This window comes from Podarcis bocagei (genome assembly GCF_964188305.1).
Source record: "Podarcis bocagei genome assembly, chromosome: 4".
NCBI classification, from domain to species: domain Eukaryota; kingdom Metazoa; phylum Chordata; class Lepidosauria; order Squamata; family Lacertidae; genus Podarcis; species Podarcis bocagei.
In genome coordinates, this window is record NC_138128.1 from 76,805,464 (window position 1) to 76,833,374 (window position 27,911).

The 27,911-nt window shown below is 40.9% G+C and overlaps 1 protein-coding gene across 3 annotated transcripts in view; it reads right to left on the bottom strand.

Moving 5' to 3' along the window:
* Positions 1-27,911, bottom strand: part of ARID5B (AT-rich interaction domain 5B) — a 152,427-nt gene that overhangs the window by 45,479 nt on the left and 79,037 nt on the right. For 2 of the 3 annotated variants that reach the window (XM_081190840.1, XM_081190838.1), the window contains exons 3-4: positions 11,375-11,487; positions 960-1,164 (exon numbers count right to left, since the gene is read on the bottom strand). In XM_081190840.1, the coding sequence (XP_081046966.1) occupies positions 960-1,164; positions 11,375-11,487 (318 nt within the window). Of the gene's footprint in view, positions 1-959; positions 1,165-11,374; positions 11,488-12,837; positions 13,042-27,911 lie in introns of those variants that run through there. The other variant, XM_081190839.1, reaches the window with a different exon arrangement.

The following is a 27,911-nucleotide window of genomic DNA, read 5'->3' on the forward strand; positions in this document are numbered from 1 at the left end:
TAATAATTTAGATACCTTATAGGCTATTAAAAGCACACCTTTCATCGTTTGCGATGTTCATTCTTCCATGCTATAGAATGTTTATGCAAAATTTAATTACAGTTGCATGTTCTCTATCAATTGTTGCTTTTATAAGCACTGACTCAAAAAGTGCTCTTTCCAAAGCAATCCTTAGCATTGTGCTATGATGTCTTTAAACAGATCTTGTCTATTTTTATACTCTGTGACCTCCTTCACCTACTTTCTGGCCACCTTTAGATGCCTTCCTTTTATATCTGTGGGACTCCCCCCCCTGAAGGAACATCTGGGTACAATAAAAGTATGTCGTATTATTAATTCAAGGGAAGACATTAGCTGCAGTATTTATCAAAAGGAGAGGGAGAGCAGGAACCTTTCTAAATATGCCAGGTTCTGATCGCAAGCAGTGTATTTTAAAACTATAAATTTCCACCAGCAGTTGCCCAAAATGAGGAGAAACTGCAAGATAGGGGATGGAAAAATGTATTGGTGGATATAAACACAATGACAACAACTCTCGTTTCAAAGGTCCCAGTGTGCATGTATGTACGTATGTGTTTTCCTTTTTAAGGTTTTTACTGGCTGACATACAAAGATCTCCTCGTTGTGCCTATGGGAGCTTCGTCCCCCCCCCACACCTCCCAAATCCACACGGCAAACCACTTTGAAAACCGAGAAGACTTTTAAAAGTCATTTGCTTTATGGCATTGGTGGTGGGGTTTCTGCTCAAAGGGCAGGAGGGGAAATCTCAATGCCTATAAAGCTCTAGATCCTGACAATTAGTTTTATAGTAAATGTACAGTGCAAAAGAAGAGACAAAGAGAAAGCTAAAGAGGGCCATATCTGTCCACAAAGTTGTCCCACCTTATCAAGCCAAACAACCCCAGAAGCCAAACTGTTCTAAAATGTCAAACCAAAAATGCAATGAAAATTCTACTTACTCTGCTTAAAACCAAGGTAGGGTATTCGTTCAATTGGTGTTTTTCTTTCTTTCATATATTTATAAAGTGCCACAAGGAATGCCTGTTCATCCGCTCTGCATTCTTCACCTACAGAAACCTTTGATTTATCCTCGCTTGAGCCCTTTTTACAGTTGCTGTTGTTATTTTTGGTTTTGTGCAAAGGCAATTTAGCCTCACATTTTACCTGGAAGAAAAGAGGAGATGCCAGATTAGATCTTGAAAACTGCCTGCTCCAGCTTTCATTCCCATTTAAGAGATGACCCCCTTCTGCTCCATCACGCCTTCTCTTTCTCAGAAGGCCAACAACAACATTAAAGCTCTTTCTCTGTGTTTTAGGTACAATATTTCCAAACTGTTGCATCTCGATTTCCCTACTTCCTTTGCCTCTCATTCTTGCCTCCACTCTGTGTTTGTTTAATTCTTTGGACAAGTCAAGAACCTAAAGAGAACACGAAGCCGTGTCTTCTCTCCTTTAAGTTACTGCTCTGTGGTTTCCTGGCCCAACCTCATGCCATTTGCTTTTTGAGTCTTCCCTGTTGTATCTAGGTCTCCACTGCAGCCTGCCGGATCCCTAATGCTGCTTACCCCTCCCTTATACAGTGGTACCTCGGGTTACATATGCTTCAGGTTACATACGCTTCAGGTTAAAGACTCCGCTAACCCAGAAATAGTGCTTCAGGTTAAGAACTTTGCTTCAGGATGAGAACAGAAATCGTGCTCCAGTGGCACGGCAGCAACAGGAGGCCCCATTAGCTAAAGTGGTGCTTCAAAAAAAGGATAGAACTTTCATTATGTACGCTACAACAGCAGCAAGAATACTTATTGCAAAGTATTGGAAGATGCAAGACTTGCCCACTTTGGAAGAATGGCAGATGAAGCTGATTGACTGTATGGGACTAGCAGAAATGACTGGCAGAATCCGTGACCAGGGAGAAGAGTCAGCAGAAGAAGATTGGAAAAAATTCAAGGACTATTTACAAAAATACTGTAAAATTAAGGAATGTTGAATGATGTTGGATTGAAATTAAGTGGTTTCTAGCTGTAATGGTACAAAGGAATATGATAAAATGGTTTTCTTTTTATAAGTAAGAATTTAAGGTTATCATAACCTAAGATGTTGGAGAGAAAATAAGGTGTTTTCTTGGTTTTTTTTCTTTTAAGCTGTAATGCTTTGAGATATGGATTTGCTGCACAAATAATTTGAACTGGATATACAAGAAGGGGAGGTATGAGGAGGTCAGGGAAATATGTTATGAGAAAATAAGTTGTGAAATTTATGTGTTTTTAACTTTTTTATGTTTGCTTTTTTCTTTTTGTTTGTAAAAAATTGGAAACTTTAATAAATATCTTTTTTTTAAAAAAGCTAAAGTGGTGCTTCAGGTTAAGAACAGTTTCAGGTTAAGTACGGACCTCCGGAACAAATTAAGTACTTAACCCGAGGTACCACTGTACAGTCATTTCGTCCGCCTGTCTCCATAGAATTGTTCAAGTGAGCTGACAAGTCCAGACAAGGTGGGGTCTGTCTCTCTACCGCATGTATAGCGGTAGATACCTATTAACCACTTTTATATTTTGTAGTAAATATTACAAACCCTTGATTTTCACCCAGGGCGGAGTCTGTGCTCTATTGCTAGTTCCCTCCCCTTAATAATAGCATGCAAACTTGAATAAAATATTGGGGGGAGGGCAGGTAAGCCCAACCCCACATAATTGATCACAAGACTTGGCACACACACTCCATTTGAATGGCAATGCCTATAAACTGCATGGGGTGGGGTGCTGACCCTCTCAAATGTTTTTTGTTTTTTTTTAGGGGGGGCTGAAGGGATCTTGGCCCCTAGGAGTTGGCTCCTATGTTAGCATGTGTCATGACTCGGCTCAAGATCTTAAGAAAGATGTTTGGGTGGGATACATGTATTTGCGTGACCACAGTGTCACTGAACAGACAGGGCATGTTTTACAACAGGGAATTTCATAAACGTTAGGAGTTTTTGAGTTCTGGGCACAGTACTGCGCCTAAGATTTCAGATTAACTTCCAAGAGATCACTGCAGCATCAGGCAAGCTGATAGGTTCTGCCTCTCAGCTGGCCTCCTGGAAAGAGCGTTTCGCTCTCGGCGGCCTCAAAAATGAACGTAAAATTTTAGCTGCAACTCATTCATTTTCAGCTTTATATTCTTGTTGTAAAAATGTGCACCTATAACCTAGGTTTAAGGTGCGTTTAGCTCCTAGCTTTCATACCTCGGTTTCTAATACTGCCCCAAAACAACCCAGCCGCTCTATTTGGAATATTTCTGACAATATGTCCAGTGACGAACACTCTTTGCCCAACCTGATTTAGGTTTACTGGGCTACCAAGCAAAGGAAATAAAATTGAATGCCATTTCTGGCAAGGTTTATTTATTTATTTGGGAGACAAGTGACACAATTCTGGGTTTTCTTTTGTATGCAAACATTCCATAAAATCAAACTAACTGAATGTCAAGCCTCCATTATGCATTGCTGATATCATTTTTTTAAAAAAATAAATTTATTAGCTAGCCATGTTGCTTTGTAATGGTTTTGTAATTCAACCACTTGGGGTGATTGCATGTAATGAAACACTCTTGTTAGAGAAGATAAGAGTTGCATGATCCATTTTGGATATACTTTTTAAAATGGTTGCTATGTAAAAGAGACCTTTGATGACTACATAACGTAGCAGGAAAACGTCCCTCATATGCTCAGAACTGGAGCAGTGTTTCCATAAACAAAGTGTTCAGTTTCAATGTCTTGGGGTGAGGCATGAACTGCTTTTGTTAAAATTGGACAGGGAGCAGGATACAGTATATTAATTGAGGTCAGAGTGTAAAGGAAACAGAAAATCTGCATGACTGCATTCATGACGCACAAGGCAAAAATAATGTCTTTAGATTTATTTTGAAAGGAAATTTCTAGTCCTCATGATTATGGAAAATAACTTTTTTTAAAAAAATTGTATGTGCAGATACTACTAAAGGCCTTTGAAACTGAGAGATTCTTTTGGGGGGTATACATCAGTTCAGGAGGGACCCAATTAGCCTCACTGAAAAATATATTCAAGGATTGGTTTATATAAATGTTGTCAGATAGTTTGTTGTAAGTAAACAATTTTGTTGTAAGTAAATGATTTAATCTCCGTATCCATGTATATTCACACAAACTAGGAGTCTTTCTCCCCAGCCCAGTATAAACTCTGACCAAAACCTGAGATCTGTGAAGCTCTAGCATGAGATTTCAAACTGGTAACTCTAGTGAGCAGTTTATTGATCTGTTTGGAGCTTATTAAAGCTGTGAAGAAGGTCACTGTTATTCCCATTCGAAAAAGGGAGGTGCTGCCCTCACGATCCTTCATTTTAGAGTGAGGATTTGAAAATATGTCTCCCATGTTTAGCACCCCAGCCCAAACCTGTTTACACAAGGTCAGTACAACTGAAACCAGTGTGATATAATTTGATACACATGTTGGATTGAAGTGCAAAGCTGTAATTAAACACTCTCCCTTTCATGTATTTAAAAATATATCCTTATTACTCTTTTTAGATGGTCCAGTATTAGGAATAGCATTTTACATGCGCTAGTTTTGTGGGGAAAGGCATTTTTTTAAAAAAAAATCAGTGGTGTAACCCATGAAACACAAAACACCTTCTAATCTCTTATCAAATAACCCACCTCCACACAACACACACTGTCTTTCTGGCATGCAGAGTGGGGTTTACCAATTTCATTACCTGGAAAGTATTTCTCATTTGAAGTTCATATTCCATCACATGTGTTTTTAATTGTAGACCAAAAAAATAAAATACAGTTTTTGCAACTAAGATTTACATACTGCTCCATCTCCAGAAAACAAAACAAAAGATTTGGATCCCTTGATCAGGAAACTTAAAAGTACAACTCCCTCCATCTATGTCCAGTCTTATTTTTCATACAGTTCAATAAAAACATCAATGTACATGGACAGCTTAAATATACCCAGTAAATCAAGGTGGGAAATAACTAAATGAAAGAAAATTAATGTCAAGGCAACGTGTTCTGTATGACAAATGAGGTAATAACTGAAACAAAATATATGAAAATATCATGTTCATTCCTTAATAGCAGTGATGTCAATATGTTCAAGGACATCAAATAGCCAACAGACTCCTACAGTGTACCCATTTTACGTGAATTACTTGGCAGTCAATTCCATTTACTTCTGCTGGACTTCCTCCTAAGTAAGCATGCATCGACTCAGGCTGCATATTTTTGGATGTGGCCATTCCTTAACAAAATGACAAATGACTCTTATTATATTTCCAGGGGCAAGCCTCATTTGCAGAAATTCACCACCGTGGGAAATACAATAGAAAATTGCCACTGTGACCAATGAATAACGTCGATTTTGGGGAGCCAGGAAAGAGATTGGTTCTGGCTTAGATTATGCTAGTAAAAGTTTTGCACATATCCACAGTTTACATCATCAATGATCAGCATGTCTCCCAGAGTTCTTATTCAGTCTTCTTGGAACCACGTCAATAGGGATTTGCATGGTTTGGGCTATTTGGGTTGTGTGGTAGCTGGAAGGCACAAAGCTCTGGACCAAGGCACAAACCATGGAAATTAAGACGGCCTCTTCTTGGCCACATTTTCTATACAGCACTCGGCTCAGTGTATCTTGCTGATAGCTGCCAGATCTCAATCTCCTCTTTATTATCTTTCACTACATATGGCATTTGCTGAGTGTGCATGTAACCTTTATGCAGCCACTTTGAAGTAGAGATCTCTATGCCTCACTGTCTTTTGAACTCTTCCACAGTTATTTAGAAGGGTGGCTGGCAAGGGTGCTTAGGAAATTTAAGGCAACCGTAAGCACATTTTTTACTGGGATGTCCCACTGAAATCAACAGTAATCACTTCCAAGGGAAAATGGTTGGGGACCATAAAAAGACCTTTGCCATGGCATAGCTCATTGTGAGAGGGCATAGCTCACTGGCACATCATCTGCCTTGCATCCATGCAGCCCCTGGCACAATCTCAGGTCACCAGGGTTAGTAAAGAGACTGGCGGAGGCCAGCCAGAATAACCAATAACTTGGCTAGGTAAGCATTGAACTGACTTCATATATAAGACTGAATAAATGACTCTGCGCAATAAAACTCTTTACAAGTCTGCCCAAACTTCGCTGGAGACCTTTGCAGCAGAATGCATGAACTGTGAGCTGTGCACAGGTCGGCTGCCCCCTTGTGGAGCGTGGCTCGATTCTCCTGCATCTCGGGAGAATAATTTCAGAATAAAGACATTTGTAAAAACAGTGGCAACATGCTCTTGAAACTTGAGTCATGCGCCTGTCAGAATCATGAAAGGTATAAGTATATTAATGTTTACTTCCCTCCTTAAATGTTGAGAGCCACCTGATAAATTGGAACCTGACAAATCACCTGATAAAAATACGTAAAATAAATTCCATACAATTAAATATGTAAATTACCTACAGTCTTCACACTCCCATTTCCCTCATGGCCCTTTGTGGCGAGCAAGTTATCTAGTTTCTCCCTTGGAGATAAAAACAGGAACTTTCACTATTCCACAAATGATTTCTCCCTAACTCAATCTATTCCATATTGTATTCCTGAAGGCATAACCCAAGGACATCATTGGAAGAGGAAAGCTCATCGGTAAGTGCAACAAATTTGTCTTACGAGAGCCTGCGATCCCCAAGCGCCACACTTGAGCTGCAGGAGAATAAAATACAGCTCTGTAATTCAGTTATAGTACTTAATAGGCTGCGCCAGCTTAAATTTATTCAGACCTATTGAAACCGAACCAAATGCCTTTGTATGCTAGGTAATAAAGTTCACACAATTATTCGCTCACAGATAAAGGTAAACAAGCTGAATGAAACTGGAGTCCTAATAGCTTCATGGTGTGTGTGTGTGTGTGTGTGTGTGTGTGTGTGTGTGTGTGTGTTTTGCTCCATGACAGCTTTAAATATGACATTTAGAATCTGAGCAGGGAATATGCAGGATGTGTAGCCAAAATTCAGCAAGGACCATATGCGATGGCTTTTTAAGTCTTTGCTGTCATTTGCTTCCCATTTCATCTGCTGGGCTCCAGTAATATGCTCAACTGGGGGTCTATTCAGTATTGCCAGCCAATGCTGTGGACAGGAGCATCTTTTGCAGCAGGGGGAGGAAAGGCACAGGGGATATTCATGTTGGCATTGGGAGGGGCTCTGTACACTGCTATGGAGAGCCCAGTTAACACCACAGGCTCTCCGCAGGGAAGAGTGGGGCTCAAACTGCTCTTTCCCTGTGGAATTACAGCACCACCCCTCTCAGTGTTATGCATAAGCCATGCATAGATAGCCATGTGTCCGAGAATGATAGCATTACTGGTCCAGAACTAAATATAATTTCATGATTCATTCAAGGATGCCATCACCCCAAGTTCAAAAATCTTAAGGAGGCTAATGAATGATGCAATTCATTCATTCATGTGGTTTCTGTCCTAACTCTTTGTTACCAGGTGAACTCAAAGAAGGTTACAACATACTGGATTTAAAACCACAATTAAATAAGAATGAAACAAATACAAATCTGCAAGAAAACCACAATTAAACCAGTTAATTACAATGTTTCTAACATGTTCCCATAAGCCTCCTGAAAGAACAACAAAATGTTACCTAGGCAGTCTCCATAGAGGAAAGGGAGGTTCTACAGTCATGAGACTTCCACCAATAAGAACCAGCTCCAAGACGTAACCAATTTCACGCTCAGTGGTAGGTGGCACATTGAGAAAGGTCTTCCAGTAAAAGATGCAGAGAGCTATGTGGAAGCAGGTATCTCTTCATGTTATCAGAGGGTGGGGCGCAGTTCACATACCATAAGAACAATATTAGTTTTGTGGTTGTTTTTAATGGTCCTCTGGCACACTGCTTCACGTGCAGAAGATACTCCACTTACAGGATGTTGAATTGTTTATGCCCATAGTTCATGAAGGGCAAATTGAATATGGCAGATAAACAGTTTGCAAAATTTAACAAAAGTAGGGCATCTGCATAGCAGGATCTTTGAGCTTTTATGCACTCCACAACAATGGAAACCTGAGAAAGTCCCATAACATTTTATGGAGGTCGCAAAGCTGTCAAACATCAAAAACCAGCTTTTTAACCAACACCTCTGTATAATGTGATACCAGTTCATCATATTACAAACAACTTAAGTACTAGCCACACCACAAGACACCAAAGACTGAGCAATGCAAAAATGAATGACAAAACCCTCATGATTTTACCTTTAGAGCTTTGTTTGTGCCATCCCATTGTGTCAATATCAGTGAAATATCAAGGAGGCAATGCTAGTAAATCAATCGCAAGAAAAGTGACACAAAATACAACTCAAGACATTTGACCTCTTAAAGTCTTAAATTAATGGGCTCGACTCAAGACATTCAATTGCTTGGTTTGCACATCACAGGACGGTATGCCAAACTATGACTTACTGGAACTGTGTGAATATGTGGGCTCCTGGAGAGAAGGTTGCAAATGCTTTTGCCTCTCCCTAAACCTTTTTACTCCCAACCCAGCACTGAGCTAAGGGAAAGTTTAGTTAGCATGCTGTTTGAATCTGGGCTCTTAGTTAAGCTCTCTGCTCACTAACCACAAGCCATAGCCAAGATTTATAGTTTGGCTTACTGTGACGTGTGGAGTAGGCCAATGCAAAAAACACATACAAAACCCAACTAAGCACCATAAAAGATTTCAGACATGAGGTTGGTTCCACAAAAGTCACCTGTATTTCCCAAATAATTCACCACATTTGGAAAGTTTTCTATGGTCAATTAAGTATTTTCTAGGACATGGAACTTTTCTTGGCAATGCTTTCTGATCCTTCCAATCAGACTGCCATTTGGCTAGTCCAAACTGCATAATCCAGAGGTGCTAACCTTTTTTTTTTCCTGACAGGGCTCCAATGCTAAACACTTCTCACCCTGACCACCAACCCAGGACAGAGAAGAAAGGATTGAAAAATGAGTATCTGCTGTAATTTTGTATGCCACAAAACTTTTACAAGCTCAGGAGGCCTATATGAAAACAAAACTGGCTTCATCATACAATTTGGACAGGACAAATAAGAAGTGATTGAAGAAGCCATTGGTGTTTAAACTGCTTTAAATTTGTACAAACATACTTGAAATGCAGATTGACATGGTAGCTAGTAAGGTAAAGGTAAAGGGACCCCTGAACGTTATGTCCAGTCGCGAACAACTCTGGGGTTGCGGCACTCACCTCGCTTTATTGGCTGAGGGAGCCGGCGTACAGCTTCCGAGTCATGTGGCCAGCATGACTAAGCCACTTCTGGTGAACCAGAGCAGCACACGGAAATGCCATTTACCTTCCTGCCACATTGGTACCTATTTATCTACTTGCACTTTGACATGCTTTCGAATTGCTAGGTTGGCAGGAGCAGGGACCGAGCAACGGGAGTTCACCCCGTTGCGGGGATTCAAACCGCCAACCTTCTGATCAGCAAGCCCTAGGCTCTGTGGTTTAGACCACAGCGCCACCCACGACCCAAGGTAGTTAGTACATCACTGTAAATAGCCTACTGAAAGCCTCAGCAACAAGAGCTTTCAACACTTCAGAAATGTAAATATTTGAGCACAATAATGTTGTCTTCAAATTGCTATATATTCAGCCAGCCAACCAGCCATGTAGTATCCATTTACTTCAACAGAGGATGCAAAAGAGGGCAGCACAACTCTCCGTGATATGGATGGAGAAGGCACAAAATAATTGTTTGATGGAAATACACTCCAGACTAGGTCCACCATGCAAGTACATCAGTTGATTTCTCTCCTTCTGATGGCTGGGACTTTGACATGCAAACTGATAGCTCACATTAGAAAATTCATGCAGAAACTGCTTAATTCTGCCTTCTGATAGGCATTAAATGCTGACGTGGAAACTCTTCTACAAGAAGCGCCAAAATAATGGCTGGTGCTTCGTATTACAAACATAGCCAAGTGAGTTATCCCAATAGTTATCCCATTTCCAGCAGTGTGCATGGTCATTATACTGTACGTTGTGCCATTGTAACTGAAGTGATGGGAGGTGATATCTGGAGGCTTCATTCATGCATACAAGTCACCACTTGATGATTCATCAGGTGATTAACATGTGCATGCAAACCAACCCATGGTAATCCGAGACCCATAGATAGTTTAAGCATAAGGAGGTGTGTTTAAAAGACCTTGTCCAGAATATTAACTTGCACTCTGAATTTCCTTTTCAACTTTTCTAAAGACGAACAGCAATGTTATTCTAGGTAACTTTTTTTGTGTGTTCGCTGTAATCTGTTACTCAAAGGAAGTTCCCGTTTCATATATGGTTATTTCCAAATTATATTTGAAAGGCAACTAAGAAGTGCTTTGAGCAATTTAATTTTCAACGTAGTATAGATGTTTGAATGTTGGACTAGCATGGGGGAGACCCAAGTTCAACTCCCACTCAGCCATGAGAGAAAACCACTCACTTAGGGTGACCTTCCACCCCTGCCTAACAGGGCTGGTGATAAAATGGAGAACCATGTACACTGCCCTTCAGCTCTTTGGAGGAAAGGCTAGATAGTAATTAATGAATCAAGTGGGTTTTTTATATCCTTTTGTTATATGGAAATCACTTTGGGGTCACTTGTGAAAGCAGCTTACAAATGTTTCAGATAAATCATACTGAAGGAAACTATGGTGTTCAAGACAGATAGGCTGCGCTGACTCCAGCTACAGAAATAGAGGCTTCTGCTCCCTGCCTTGCAGGCCTTTTTCCTACTGGCCTGGGTGGGCAGGGCCCTGACTGACTCCAGCTACAAAAGCTGAGGCTGCGTTGGGGTATTTTTTATAGGTTGTTGTTATTGTTGCCAGGGGGTGGGGAGTTGTTGCTGTTTTCGGTACTATTTTTTGTATGTTTATTTTAGATCTTATTATGATTTATGCGAAAATGGTTTAATTTGGTTGTGTACCTTCTGAGGTTTTATTTATTGTTTTTGACTACTTTTGCTACATTTGTAATTATGTATTTTTTTCATGTTGTAGGCTGCCTTGAGCATGGCTTTAACTATGGAAAGGTGGCATACCAATAACATGTCGTATGTGTGCAATTGTAGTAAATCTCAACAGAAGTTTTAAACAAAGATTGTTTTCCCAAAGTGCTCCTGATAATGCAGACAAAAAAATGTAAAAGGGGGGGGGGGAGGAAGCCTGCCCACTCAAACAACTGCAATCCATATTGATTTTCATTTAAAAGAGAGGCAGGGAGGTGGGGACAATCCCTACTTTGAAATGCTTTACTGGAAAAGAAAGGCAAAATTGAAGTTGGATGAAAATTACTAAATGTCTTACCTTGGCAACAGCCTTGCCTTCACAATTGTTATTGGAATCTTTAAAGCCACTGAGTGAATCTCTTCTCTGTGGGCATGACTTCTTTTTGCGTGGTCTGCCTTTAAGATTTGGCGCTGAAAACAAACAGGCAACAATTTCAGCACAATTTCTTACAAAGGGGTAACACAGCTGAACACCAGTTGAGCAGTCTTCAAAAACAAGCATGCACCTTGAAGCAGCCTACGTCTCCCTATAATAAACAAGGATGTTATTGCCAGTAGTAGAACTGTTTCTAGGTCACATATTTCTACATTATATTTCCTGCCACCCCAGCTAATCTGTTGCTATTAACATATGACAAGGATCCAAATGAATGTTGAGAAAGCACAAATTGCTGTCTTGCAAAACAAAAGATCAGATGGATGAACATCTTTCATACATCCATTTTATTATGTAAAATGTAAGCATTAACTTGATTCCTTCTTCTGGGAATTTCCTTATAGTAGAAGGTATTTGATTAGCCAATGTTTATGTGCGTCAAAGATTTTCTAAGTTGAAAAAAACAACCACTTCCATATATAGCACAAAGAACAAAATAATTGATTGGTACTTCTGTATAGTACAGTTCAACCGCTAAAGGCATGAGACAAACAGAAATGCAATCCTCACTTTATCAAATCAGTCTCTTTAATGCTACACTTGAAGTCTTTTTTAACAGAACTGAGAGATTCCACAATACAGAAAAACTCTGAGTTCCTCTTTGATAACCAGTATATACTACATATAGGTCAAACAAGGAAAACACACATTTAGATGTCTTTTAAACACGGGCATGCACACACACACAATATAATGCTGATTATGACAAAACTATGAGGAAAAGAATGAAGTAGTTGTTTTGTTCTGTAAGAAAAGTGACCCTTGTGTGCTCAGTCACCGGACTTCAACAACATTAAAAACGATAAACAATCATTAACTTGTGATTATAGTGGAGATAACTTGCTGTAACCCCCCCTTTTAAAGTAACCATTGTTTTCATTACTTCCAGGGACGATTATAATAATGTCAGAAATCGAAACACCACAAGCCTCTCGAGTGGCTTCTAATTGTTTCTAATCTTACATTTGTCACACAAGTGGTTTCAGGACATTTTACATTTTAATTAGCTCTCAGATGCAAGGCTGCTATAATTTGATACTGATGCTCTGGAGAAGAAGAAGAAAAACCCAGTTTCCTGCTGGCAGTGGTTCAAGTGGAGAACGAAAACAAAACAAACACATCACCCCTCAGCTTAAAAGCAAAGGTCCCACCCCAAACCTTCTTCCTTCGCCCCCACAAATGTTTCATGCTTCAGCACTGCCTGCCGCTAAGTGTTTTAGAAAGCAACTCCAAGGTTTGGCATCTGAGGCCAGCATGCGAAAAGGGGGGGGGGAGGAAAGGAAAAAGGGAGGAGGGGATCAAGAGAGAGTAAAAGAAATTATTACCCATTCCAGTCGACAAACATCTGCTTGATTTATCTCTCTACTCATGAATGCTGCAGCATGTGACTGCGCGCTCACTACATCCCTGGAAGTAGTCTCGACTCGGTGTGCATGTCAGTCTTACACAGAATGAGCGCTCGGAGTATTTGCTTGGCGCTTACAAATCCCCTCCCCCTCAGCTGCTCCGTTACTCATATAAACACAGATGAGTGACTCCAACAGAGGAGAGTGGGATGTGCACTCCGGACTCCAGCTCTCTAGCGGCTGACACCCTGCCAAGAAGCCTGCTCCCTCGTTTACAAATGTAGCTCATGATTTCATCCTAATTGTTTTGTTGCTCATGACCTCTTTGCTCGACACCAGTTGGAGAGCACGCCACGTTCCACAAACCCAGGGTCGCTTTTAAGGCCCAGAGAGAGAAAGAGAGAGTGTGTGTGAGAGAGAAGGTGTCAATAATATCTCCCTTCAAAAGAGGTTGCGTCAAGCCCAAAGTGCTTTCTCGATTTATTGCAGCCTTATGCGAGCACTAAAATTTAACGACTGCCGTAGAGTAAATGGGGCAAATTCATGTCTGGCAAAAGCACCTGAAGTTGCTCAAATGACAAGGATTAATTCTGGCTCAGGATCTTGGGTTTTGTAAGGATTACTTGTTTTATGGTAACCAGAACGAAAGCACAGCTAGTTCCCAGCATGGGCATTTTAGAAAAATACAGGTTATTCCTGAATTTCAGGGGCATGCAGTGTTGTTTTGCACAAAAGGAAAACACGTGAAGCCCTGCCAAATTTCTCGGTTTAAAGTTTTAATTAATTAAGTGAAAAGCTTCAAATGGCAGAAAAGGGCAAATTCCTGGAATAATGATCTTGCTTATGCCTGGGTAGTAGTGGTGGCAATATAGAATTTCTCATTTCTTCGGTTGCTGAGGAATTTAGACAGGAAATGACTCCATCCAGAATGTTCTAAGATTACTTCTTGTATAACATAATGCAACTTTAAATCTCATTCATATTGGATATATAATTAAAAGGAAAGCATCCCTATGAATCAGTGATGACTGTGGTATTTCACTGCATAGCGAGAGGCAGTCTGACATTAAAAGTAATATTTCCATTGCAGCTGAAAAGATTACCACATCCCCATATGTAATGCACATACTGTATATACTGCTCCTAAGTGAGCTACATTTCCCTCTGCTGAAAAAAATGATAGGTGATCACAAAATATGTATCCAGTTACAGATAGGTAGCCGTGTTGGTCTGCCATAGTCAAAATAATAAAAAAAAATTCCTTCCTGTAGCACCTCAACTTAGTTGGTCTTTAAGGTGCTACAGGAAGGATTTTTTTTTTATTTTGACAAAATATGTATATGATCTATTTATTCATGGTGACATTATTATCCAAAAGATATTTGATAGATCATGTGGTGAAAAATACCACTTCCCACCAAAGAGATCAGTCATCAGGAATATTCAGAATGTTGAATTGTTACAGGATGAATTAGTTCTTCGTTTTACATGTTTACACTCCACTTCATCCTATCTGGATTTCAGGGCAGCGAGCAACCCATTTGTAGCACAATACAAGTAAACAATAATAGAATAACAGATTTTCAAAATCAACAAAAAATTAGAAGTTAAAAATGCCCAGTGAATAAAAATGGGTTCTCATAGATCGTCCCGTATTTTCTCTCTGAGAATGTCAGAAGATAAAAATTCATGCCATCTTTTTTAAAAACAACAACAAACCAACAAACCACATACACACAAAATCAGTTCACACAAAACCCTGAAGAAAAGTGTCAGAGTAACGTAAAGTTAAATAAACTACTTAGCAAGTAGTAGATCCTAGTCAGCAGATGGATAAACTTGCCAGATGTAGTGCCTTGAACCATCTGCTGAAAGAGTAGCCCATGGTTGGCGTGCAGAAGAATGGGTGGTTGGCTTTTTCTGCACTGATTCTATGAGAGTTTGCTGCCTGGCTGGTCTTTGGACCCTGCAACATCAACCTCCCCTTCCTTCCTTCCTTCCTTCCTTCCTTCCTTCCTTCCTTCCTTCCTTCCTTCCTTCTCAAGCAACAGAGATAGCACCAAGCTTAAGGGGGAGTGAGGAGGAAAACTAGACAGCAAAAGCAAACACAACTACTGTGGGTTGCCTGGGGTAGAAAGTTCGGCCCTACAGTAGGAAGACTTCCCATAAAACCTGTTTATGTAATGAGTACTTGTAGAAAGTCTCAGTGCAACCAGATAATTACCTGGGAACAACATGTACGTAATCTTGGGTTCCATGATGGAAGAAATGTGGTCCATAAATGTAATAAAATGAATAAATTAAGTATGTGCATAACAGACTGTGCATATCAAGACTTCTTGTCTGTGAAGCAGGCAGAATTAAAAAGAAACCAACAAGAGAACGAAAGAGCAAAGAAACAGACCAAGTACATGGGAAAATGAAGAAACAACAATGAAAGTCGCTCATTTTAAACAGTTCAATCAACTCAAAACTTTAGTACAGTACAGTTTTTATTCAGTCGCACTATGAGCTAGGGGAACACATGCCTAATTTGAAGCTATTTTAATTACTTATTAGGGAAGGAAATATTTAAATTGCCTTTCTAATAATGAGCAGTACTTTTGATTCTTTCAGTGTCATCGAACAAGACCTTAAATTGAAAATGTTGTAATATGTAAAATGACTTAAATTTAAACCAGATACCTAATCAGGTAATTAATTAAAATGAATGATAAATCAACAAATTTAAACGGATGGCAATTGTAGTAACTTGCTATATTCCAAGTTTAGGTGCCTATGACAAAAGTTAACCTGTTCTACCAAGCGAAAGTATGAAACACTAGAGTTTGATTCAAACAGTGGTGAGATGGTGGTGACAAAATATTACTTCTCCACCACCAATGCAGCTGTTCAATGTCACAGAGCAAAGCTAGTTCAGGTCATGAAGGCCCTTGTATTAATATAGGGAGGTGAGGAGACCTAGAACCCCTGGAGGCCTGCTGCGATGCGTTTCCCATACATTTTACAGATAAGGCCACTCATATCCATATCAACTTGGATGCTATAATTGGTACAGGGGCCGAAATGGATAGGATTGGCACACCATCTGAGCACACTGCAAGGGCTACTTTTCGGCTTGTGCAACCTGAGGATGTGGACAACCTTCTTGGAGGGCTAAGAGCTACCATGTGCTCCCTGGATCCTTGCCCAACTTGGCTACTGTGAAATCTACCAGGGCACAGGTGGGCTTATGGACCTCTGAGATGTCTTACCCTGGGGAATGGATGGGAGTAGAACACAACCATGTGGTTTTTCCCTGGACCTCACAGTACGTTTGGATACTATCAACTCTGCTATCCTTCCAGACCTATGGTCAGGATTAAGCTTAGAAGGTATGAATTAAAGGTGGCTTTCGTCCTTCTGGAAAAATCAGTATAAAAGGTGCTTTGGGTGGGTGGGGGGACATTTGTTCCACCACTTGAGCTCCTTGCTACATCATCCTGTCATCCTTGCTGTAAGCCACTGTAATTTACCCCATTGGCATGACTGTGTAGATAAATAAAGCCAAATGATTTACACCAATGGTTTTTAGTCAGTGTGCTGTGGTACCCTGTGGTGCCTTGAATGATGGTCAGGGGTGCCACAGGCAACACTGGCCTCTGTCCCTCTTTCCTTCCCTCCCTCCTGTGATGCCCTCTTGCATCTCTGCCTCACAAGGCTTGCACAGCTGTTTGTTGCAGCAGCCCTGGCTACAGGTTCTGCAGGTAAATGGTGCCTCTGGGGCTGGTCAGGGGGTGCTGGTTGCCAGGAGCTGAGGCAGCCTTGGAGTAAGCAAACAAGCAAGGGAGCCCAGCAAACTAGTCCTCCAGCCCTTGCTCTTGGGAATGGACAGTGTGAGGAGATACCTCTCTTTGGGGCAGGGGGTGGGCACCTCAGAGACTGCCTGGAGGACTCCCAAGGAGAGGGGAGAGGAGGCTGGGGGGAAACTCCACAAGGGAGGGTGTTCGAAAAAGGGAGAGAGGCTGCCAGCTCTTCAGGCAAGGGGTGATATAACTGGGCTCCTGATCCCCACAGGGGTGCTGCAGAAAGAAGGTAGTTGGTCAAAGGAGTTGTGGACTCAAAAAGGTTGAAAACCTCTGGTTTACACATTTTCTTTCTTTTTCATAGCTCTCCCATTCTTCCTGTTTTGTCCCTAATCCTGACCTTTGTGACACTAACTATTTCTGTGGAAATAGTATGGTGACACAAATCAAACAAGAACCAAAGATTGGGGGAAAGTTCTGTTTCAAAATATGTACAATAGCAACAAAAAGGAAGTTCACCTAATTATTGGCAAAGCAAATTGTTCTCGGTACAATAAAAAAATATGATTACTTTTCCACCTAGCTACTTCCTGGTGTCAAAATAACTCTGGGATTCTGGGTGAGGTGAAACAGTGTGACATGGAAATTTTGCAAATATCAAGAACCACACAAGCCCTTGCTGACAATCTGAGCTTAGCAACTCTTTCCATTTTAGAAAGAAAGACTTAACACCATTCATAGCTCTGGATTCCCAAGATAAACTTACTCTTGCTTTTTCAGAAGAAGAAGGGGACATAGATTTCCTGCGTTTGGAAAAAGTGATAGCAGTATGAAAACTCACACCAAAACAAAAAACCCACAGCGTCCCATCATTGTTTAAAGGAAACGGAATACAATTAACTCATGCTATTTTTTATTTTTATCATAAGGCTGATGAGGAACAAAAACACAGTTTGGCCAAATAAGGTTAGTGCCTTAGATATTTCAGTGCCCTAGGTTGAATATTAAAAACTGCTAAATTCAATTAAACCTCCAGTCACCATCAACATCTGGAACTTATTGGTTTCAGTGCAGCTTCTATAATTCGAGAATTGCCTGCCTTTGGGAGCTGATTTCCATTTGACTTTTTGTCCTTAGGTATGCATACCTGAGTCTCAAATACAGTGGTACCTTGGGTTAAGAACTTAATTCATTCTGGAGGTCCATTCTTAACCTGAAACTGTTCTTAACCTGAGGTACCACTTTAGCTAATGGGGCCTCCTGCTGCCGCCGTGCCACCGGAGCACAATTTTTGTTCTCATCCTGAAGCAAAGTTCTTAACCCGAGGTAATATTTCTGGGTTAGCAGAGTCTGTAACCTGAAGCGTCTGTAACCTGAAACGTCTGTAACCCGAGGTACCACTGTACACATGCACCCTGTTGAACCTGAACACAGCAAATCAGGTGGGGTGTGCTCATTAAGATATATTTTCTCACACTGAAAGGACATCCATTATCTATGCAGAAAATCATAATGTGTGAAGTCTGAAAATTTGGTGGGGGCGGGGAATGCCTGATGTGGCCCTCAGTATTAAATAATAATCCACACTGTCATAGACTGATCAAAAAATCACATAGGCAAGCATAATAGTTATGAACTTTGGCCTAGGAATCATCAGTAGTCGGGGTGCAGGTATACTTTCAACTCCCAAATGACACATTGGAAAGAATAAAGGAAAATGCTGAGGTGCAGGGGGGTTTCTATAATCTTGCTGAAGAGACAAGGCACTTTTCAAGTCAAATTAATATTTAACTTTAAAAAGCAAACAGCAGTGCAACTGGCTGCAGTGGAAACTTTAACAAAGCCCCTATCAGAGACAGTTCTGCCCCATATACATGTTCACAGTTTTGCTGGAGTGGCCATAAAGGGAAACTCTAGTAGAAGCCATTGCATCTCAGATGACGGCCGTAAAGTAACAAAATATGGTAGCCCACAAAGAACCATTAAATCAAAACAATGGTAATCCATGCAACAAATCCTTGAGGAATCCTTGTCCTAGGTGAATGGTCCCATTAGCTCTATGGGAGCCATTTTTTTACTGCCCCTTCCAATATTATTTTGTGCCCAAGATGAATGCCATTAGACATTGAAAACTGCTAGCTAACATTTCCCAACTTTGAAGATCTTAATCTATGCGAATAAATATGCAAAATGAAGAAAAATGATCGCAGTTCACAAACAGTTAAATTGCAAAAGATTTTAAAGGCTAATAATAAAAACACTCAGAATTTGTATATTGCTTCGGGGTGACCAAAGTGGTTCACACCATCCTTTATTTCAAATAGCCCTGTCAACTCTGCAAAGTAACCCTGAATTATTGTCTCCAAGCAGCAGATTTGGGTGAGGCTATGAGAGAGTAGCTTGCCCAAGGCTGCCTACCATATTCATGGCAGATGTGAGATATGAATCAGAGAAGTCCTTGATCAGAGATGCTATTCTATGTGCCATGCAAACCAAAGATACAGAAAGACATGGCCCATTCATTCATTGTGGTACAACCCCCCCGCCCCCAGATGCCACACAGTTTTCTGCTATGGGCAAATAATTTTCTATATTTTTAGATGGTCTAAGACAACCAGAGTAACCTGAGTGTAGCATTACTCTGGTTTTACAGCATGAAATATTTCTTATTAACGTTTGATGAGTCCTCGCCAAAATGTGGGTTTGTTTTCTCAATTCATTTATTTTGATTGACATCAAGAAGTGTTGTTACAGAGCACAGGTTGCTGAAAGGAGCTATTAACATAGCTGAAGTCCAGCTAGCTACCTGGGCGTATTGTAAGAGATCAGTGTTGCTGCCAAAGGCTTTTAATGAGAATGGAATGTATTACTTCATTTGAAATACCTGGATCGTTGACATGTACCAAAGTACTCTTGGAATTCTCTGGCAGTTGCTGGAATCATGTAAGCGAACTTCCACAACCCGCACCGTTTCCCCCTCATTTCGTCTCACAAACTTAACAAATGTATTAAGTAATGATCGAAATCCTATCCTCCCCTGCCGCTTTTTACTCTAAATGCTATGCTTATTTCCTGATGCGACTATTCCGTTCTGGCCTGTAGGTATTAGGGCCTCTCAGAAACATTTTAAAAAGACACTATTTTTGTATGACAGTAATGTACTGTGATAGCCATTCTCTATCCCTCGCTTGCCTCCAGCTTCACAGAATTATAGAAATCTCTGTTGCATTCCCCACCCCCTTTAAGCGCACAGGAAAGGACTGAGATGAAGGAAGGAGCGGAACATGGATAAAGAAGCCAAATAACTTAGTAACAGTAGTTGAAACCATCTCCAAAAGGAGGCAGTGCTAGCTGTCTTTTTTAAAAAACAAATGTCTAAATAGATGATGATAATAATAATAATAATAATAATAATAATAATAATAATAATAATAATAATAATTTATTTATACCCCGCCCTCCCCGGCCAGAGCCAGGCTCAGGGCGGCTAACACCAGTAAAATTACAATAAAAACATAATAGAAAAAAGCCAATTTAAAATACAGGTTAAAATGCAATTTAAAATGCAGCCTCATTTTAAAAGTAGCCCATAAATCAAAACCATAAGGGGAGGGAAACAGAAGGGTTAATGCATGTTAATGAGATCCAATGTCAGATACCCCTTCTCCACCTCTGTGGAAACTTCTGTGGGCATTGCCCTACCAACAACAGTGGACCTATGACATCAGTAGGGCTGAAAAAGGCAGAATGGAGGAAAGCATTGATATGAAGGATCCATTTTGTGCAAACAGAGGTCTATGGAAAAGATAAGGTGACATCATAGAATCATAGAGTTGGAATAGACCACAAGGGCCATTGAGTCCAACCCCCTGCCAAGCAGGAAACACCATCAGAGCACTCCTGACATATGGTTGTCAAGCCTCTGCTTAAAGACCTCCAAAGAAGGAGACATATCTTTGTTAATATATGCTGAGCTTTGAAAACGGGCACTAGCTATTGACATGAACATTCAGACCATATCTATAAAATACAGTCGTACCTTGGAAGTCGAATGGAATCCATTCCGGAAGTCCGTTAGACTTCTAAAATGTTCGGAAACCACAGCGCAGCTTCTGATTGGCTGCAGGAAGCTCCTGCAGCCAATCGGAAGCCATGGAAGCCCCATTGGAGGTTCGGCTTCCAAAAATAGTTCGCAAACCGGAACAGTCACTTCCAGGCTTGCAGCGTTCGGGAGCCAAAATGTTTGGGAACTAAGCTGTTCGAAAACCAAAGTACGACTGTAAGTGCTTTCTCAGTGATAGGAAAACATATATTTGAAAGTGATGTTTCTAAAATTCTGCCAGCCATCAGGGCCCCACCATCATGAAAGCAGCTTGGTCACACGCCATGCTCTCAACGCCGCTATGTGGAGTGGCTCTCTTGTGTAACGGCAAACAAATGTACCTATTTTCATCCAGCAACTGTTAGAGGTTATGTGAAACTTAGGGTATTAATAACCTCATTCATTCAAATATGCCTATGCTTAAAAGTTAAGCAGATGGTTAAGCTCCTTGACTAAATCAGAGACAAAGTTCCACAAACATTTCCAAGGAGAGTTCCCATGAGAATAGGGGGAGTGAGTGTCTTGGGGTGGGGGTTAGGGAAGGAGCCACCTGGGATATTAACTGGAATATGTGATCCTTGTTTATTAGAGAACGTCTCTCTTGCAAAGTTAGATTGGCTTTCAGCCACCACACCCATAATCCCCAGTTGGCACCTAGTATGAAACCTTCCAGTTGGCAATGGGCTCTGAACTTTTTATTCAAAACTGTACACAGATCTCTGAACTGGCAAGGAAAACCTCCCCCCCCCCAAGGAAGATCCTATTAGAAGACGCAAACTAAGTATTCCCAACGAGGAGGGCGAAAGGAGGACCAATTCCGCAAGTGGCACAACCTGGCCCTGGATGATGCCTGGATGGGGAAACACCTGGGAAGTGTATGCAACCTAACATAGACAGAAATAAAGATAAACCTACAAATTATGTAGCAGCAGATCAGTGGATTGAAGGTTAGAAAGGCCCTTCCTTGCCCTGTTGCCCAGTATCCTCTTACTGGAAATGAGGATACTCAGGGGAAACCTCAGCCCTGCCACGGAGTTGTACTATCCCTGCCATGCTATAAAGTGGTACCTCTGCTTACGTACTTAATTTGTTCCGGAGGTCCGTTCTTAACCTGAAACCGTTCTTAACCTGAGGTACCACTTTAGCTAATGGGGCCTCCTGCTGCCGGCGTGCGATTTCTGTTCTCATCCTGAGGTAAAGTTCCTAACCCGAGGTACTACTTATGGGTTAGCGGAGTCTGTAACCCGAAGTGTTTGTAACCCGAGGTGTTTGTAACCCAAGGTACCACTGTATCTGCACTAGCACAACCGGACGCCTTCACCTGCCCCAGCTGCAACAGAACATGTCTCTCCCGCATCGGTCTCCATAGCCACACAAGCGCTGTAGCTTCTAACAGTTTGACTTCCAACCCCAAAAGGTGCACTCCTCCATTGTACCCCAAAACAGGTGGATGCCAAGATGAAGCATGCCACTTTATTTTCTCCCGCTGCATGTAGCTTGTCTGGGTAGATAAATAAATAATCAAAGAAGCAGGCGTGTACTGCAAGGCCTCTCAAAAGTGGTTGGGGCAGGCTGCATAGTGGAAAAGACAAATGTTGCTACATTGGAAATGTTGAAAAAATTATTTTCCTTCCCCCCTAGCTCAAAAGTGTTTTCTCCTATTCAGGACAAAAGCTTTTGTAAGACCGCAGTCTAGAAGAGTCAGCACTATAGAATAAAAACAACAACCTATAAGCAATAAAATTATTCCACGCTTACCAGTAGTGTGTGTGTGTGTGTGTGTGTGTGTGTGTGTGTGTGTGTGTCTGTAACATCTTTTGGGGGGAAAGAGTCAGCATTGATATTTTTTTAGGAAACAGGGTAGATTAAGTTGACATGCCATTAAATGTTCTAGACATTTCCCCATGACTTCCCCCCTCCTGATGTGTAACTATGGCAGTGATTGTACTTATTGGCAGAGCTGTTTTTCTGCCACATGGTATGCATATTTCAGCATCCAGCATTATTAACTCATGACCAATTGTCAGTTGATCATTATCTAACATATGAGGAAGCCAAAAAATAATCCCTTATTTGGGCAAAAGCAGCCATTCTCCCCCACTGTCTATATTCTCCCTTCCTTCCCAGGCCCTTTAGTTGGTTTATTATTTGCTGTCAACAAAGAAAGAGAAGCTACATGTATATATATATATATATATATATATATATATATATATATATATATATTAAAAAACTGCAAGAAGGGAAAATCAATCTTTATCATGTTTTAAACACTTAGCTGGCATTATTAAACCAAGCAGATTTGTTCCCTGAAAGAAAACTCTCAGTTGCCCTCTAGTGTCATCTTGATGCTACACAGAGTAAGAAGAAAAATCTGCATGCAAAATACAATGTGCAGTCAGTGTTAACAACTGATGGGAAGAGACATTCTCCAAGCTAAAGGTTATACAAAACTTGCCAGTTTTATATACTCAATTGCAAAAGCTTTTCCTGGACTGTACCATTTCAAGTTGAGGGGGAAGGGGGGGGTAAGTTATATGTTTAAATGCTTCAAATTGGGGAAAGGGTGTGTGTGAAAAATACCATGCTAGGGACAAGGCTGAATGCAGTCTTTCTCTTTGACATACTAGGCTTGTGTGCACAAGTTGTATCACTAGATGAAGCCGCTCTCGAGAATTTATTCTTCCACCTGCAGCTTGAAGTGGTACTGTCCACAAAAAGCTTTATCAGGACGTGCCCTTTATACTCCAGCTCCGATGAAGTCAATGGAAGTTACTTCCAACAGTAATATACTTTGGACTGCCTGCTTGTGGTGCATTCTCAGAATGGGGCTGTTGAGAATGAAAACAACAACAAAGAGATTTGGCACCGTGACATGCCGCTTTAAAAATGAAATAAAACCAGCGTAGTTCACAATGCTGGTCCAATCCATAGGTCAAAGGGGTGGTGTAGAAACTGCAAAGGCAGGGGAAAGTGCTGGGGGAAGACCCTCCTCTGAAACCCTGGGGAGCTGCTGCCGGCCAGTGTCAGCAATATTGAGCTAGGTGGACCAAGAGTCTTGACTTGACAGAAGGCAGTTTCCAATGTGGAAGAGAGCCAATGTGGTGTAGTGGTTAAGAGCGGTAGTCTCGTAATCTGGGGAACGAGGTTCGCATCTCCGCTCTTCCACATGCAGCTGCTGGGTGACCTTGGGCTAGTCGCACTTCTCTGAAGTCTCTCAGCCCCACTCACTTCACAGAGTGTTTGTTGTGGGGGAGGAAGGGAAAGGAGAATGTTAGCCGCTTTGAGACTCCTTTGGGTAGTGATAAAGCGGGATATCAAATCCAGACTCCGACTCCTCCTCCTCTGGAAGTCCAATATTGAGTCCAACCTATTGAGCAAGGATATCTTGCCCTAAACACGCAACCGGAACATGGAAAACATCCTTATTCTGAGTCAAACCATTGTCCATCTAACTCACGGTCTGCACTGACTGGCAGAAGCTTTCCAGGGTTTCGGACAGGGTCCTCTCTGAGCTCCGCCTGGAGATGCAAGGGGATTGGGACCTTCTGCATGCAAAGCAGATGTTCTGCCACTGAGTTTTAGGCCCTCCTTCCATCCCCAAAGTAGTAGGATGAGCATGAATAGCTTATCCCTGTTCACCGCCTCTGCATATTACGCTTCCCCTCATGGGGGCAAAGCTATCTGAACAACTGCAGGGACTCATATGGGAAATGGCCTTGCCCTGAACAGAGGATGTTTATAAGCCATGACTTTTCAGCCTTCTTGCCCAACCACTTTTAAAGCATGGATGGTGCTGACCATTACACATGTACAGGATGTGGGGCAAAGGCTTTTAACAAGAGCTGAAGCCTTTTCACGAGAAATCGCAGCATCTATTACTTTCTTTAAAACTTCATTTCTAACTTAAAACAGCCTGACATGCCCACCAGCTCAGTATTATAGGATTCTAGGGTAAATGGGAGTCTGTAAAATTCCCTAATATGGAAAAGAAATGGAGTTGTTTTCCCCCCTGAAGAAACAGTTTGTTTCTGCTAATGAGTAACATGTGCAGAGATTTGACACAACCAAACACAACCAGACCAGGTGTGTATCTTTCTTCCGCCCCCTCCACCTATTTTGCTTAAAAAAGAAGCTGTTGTCAGCCTTAAACTGCACATTTAATATTAGATTACTGAATTGATTTTTCACAAAATAAAACAAAATAGTCAATTCAATTTAAGATACAGTTGGAGAGGCTTGAACAACTTATTGAGCAACAAACCCATTTCTAAAATGCAAATGAGGTGGTATTAAAACAAACCTATAAGGGTACATTTGAGGAGAGGAAAGCAGCAAAACAAATGCATTTTCCAGTCCATCCTTAGTAATGATGCCAAACATTTATTTTGCTTGACTGTAGCTTTGATAAATCACTATTTCTCAAACAGCCAGTCTTTGTTAGCCTTTTTTTTTTTAAAAAATGTCCTGTTATTGTTAACATTGCATGAGGAATGCCTGCATACTTCCATTTTGTTCACTTTCAAAGTACAAGTAACTAATAAAGAGTTTCGCAATAGGAACAATCCATTCTTCCCACTGCATCATCAGCACCCTTGAAATACTGCTATTATAAAACTAAACAGTAAGCTCTTTAGAAACACTATACATGACGTTGCTTGCTTGTTCTGTTTTGATCAACCACAGTTGTGCAACTTCAAAATGTTTTTCTTTCCCAACTTTTCCCTTCTCTGAAGAAACTGATATATCCTCTTAATATTTATAGAAAGAAAACACAAATTCTTTGGGGGAGGGTTATGAAGAGAATATAAAAGTCATCTCTATAATTTACTGGAAGAGGGCATGTTAGAGTGCTTGGAATGTGGGAAACCATAATTGGAAAATAAGGATTTCTTATTTTAATCTGGATAACACTGAAATGCCACAAGTGGTGGTCTAAAGCATATAAACAGGAAAACTGAAATGTGGATCATTTTGATTTGCATAATCTGACATTTATAGAGTACCTCATTACAAATGGGTTCGAAGTGTGTTTTGCAACATACATGCTAAAATTATGGGGCAAAGTCAACACCTCAAGTGTAGCAATGTTTCATTATTTGTGCACCCTTGCCTTACATTCTTATCATCAATGCATGTCAGTAATGCAACTGGAGTGGACTAAGCTTGGGATGGAGTTTAGCAAGGATTGGATGTATGCCATAGTTTTGGCCTCAATACATTGGGCCATTGCATATGTCCAGGGGACACATTTTATTCTGGCCAAACCCCATAAAAACCATTGCAGACTAGAAATATGAAAGTCATATTGTAAGGCCTGAACTTCAAAACAACTGCCCAAGTAAGGATGGCTCCTTAGCCCAAGGCAGCTCCTCTGGCTCCAGCTTATCTCACTCCTCACAACCCTCGCTTTATACTTGTGCTACCTTCTTAACCTGTTCCTGCCAGTGACTTGCATAACTTTTGCCAATATCTGACCTCACGAGGTCAACAATATTCCCTACCGACAGAATGGTCTTTGAGAATTGGCTCCGATAGATCTGGGCAGCCAAGCATTGATTGGCACCAACAAGCAGGGCAGGGCTCACACCTGATTGTGGTTACACAAGGAAGGTCTACTGTAAAAGGAGATTGTAGTAACAACTGAAAGGCAACCTGCCATGCCTCTCAAGAAAAAAGGATCCTGCACGGGCCTCCTCCAAGGTGTGCTTTCTGCACTACCAGGTTCTCCAAATACGCAGTCTGATACATTTGCAATGGTTTCTGGGTCGGCACTGCCAGTAGCTTAAAGAGCTCTTGCTACAGAAATTGCAGTTGTCTGAAAAATTGCAATACTGTACCAAAGATCTTAGATTTCCATGCAGACTATTAACTAGGAGTGGACCTGTAAAAAACAACATGGCGGCATTGATCCAAAAGCCAGATATCAACTATGGCAAAACAAACAAACAACAACATTTACGCCAAAAAAGTGCTCATCTTCATCAGAATCATCACTGCTAGATGCCTGTATATATCTAAGATATCAACAGTTTTTCTTGAACTAGATACATTTATCTTCTAAACTGAAAAGACAAAAGAGTAGGGTAGCATTACCTCAGTGTCTAGTTATAATAATTTCCGTTGACCACAAATGCAGCACGAACAGATGGACATATTTTACAAATGGTGTCTGACTATTCTGCATTCCACACATCGGTATTATTGATCTCAGAGGATGTGAATATAAATTCTTTGACACAACCTTCTCATTTTCAGGCATTGCTGAGCAACATTTTCTCCCTGGGTAGAAACCAACTAAGTGGCCAAGCTACTTTCCAATCACTTGAGTGGAATTTCCACTCTCTCCTTTTCCCAAGATTGAGCTAAGGATTATTTAAAAACTGCTAAACGACTTGCAAGATAATGACAGGAAGAAGTTAGGAAAATAATAATTACTCCCCAGTAATTATTGATTTCAGTAGCACTTCCAAGTGAGCATAGTTCTGACTGCAGCCTTAGTGTTATTGGTATATTAATGCTGTCATTAATTAGAAAGGAATGCAGGTTCAACCCCCATTTCTGAGATACTTATCCATTCTGATCTATTCTCTGTAACCATATTAGTCTTTTACTGTATTCCATCTTTGCCCATGCTTCAAACGCGCAACTGCCAACGTTTTGAATGGGTTATCTTCTCTTACTGACACCTTTGTTTCACAAGCGTGTAGCGTAACCCTGCTTTATTCTGAAGCCAACCTAAGATCAGATTATAACTGTGGCTCACTCAGTCAAGGAGCAAAAACACTCCAACCCACGTCCCACTGCAGCACGCTAAGTTACACATGCTCAACAACTGCAAGCGCCTCATCCACATTCAGGAGGTTATGATGGCATTGTAAGCGGCATTGTGGATTGCAAAGGTGGTGGAATGAGAAAAGCAACAAGCTCATTGCATCATACCACTCATCTGATAGCTTAACTGATAGTCCCCTACTACAAGAACAGTGGATCAGCCAGAGTTAGGACCAGGGTTAGTTTGAACGCCTAATAAACCTCTGCCATTCTGAAATTTTGGCAATAAAAAAAAATCATGCTGGGTATCAATACATAAATATGCCAATAAATATTTCAAGCTGCCACTAGAATCATAGAATTGCAGAGTTGGAATTGTAGAATTGCAATGC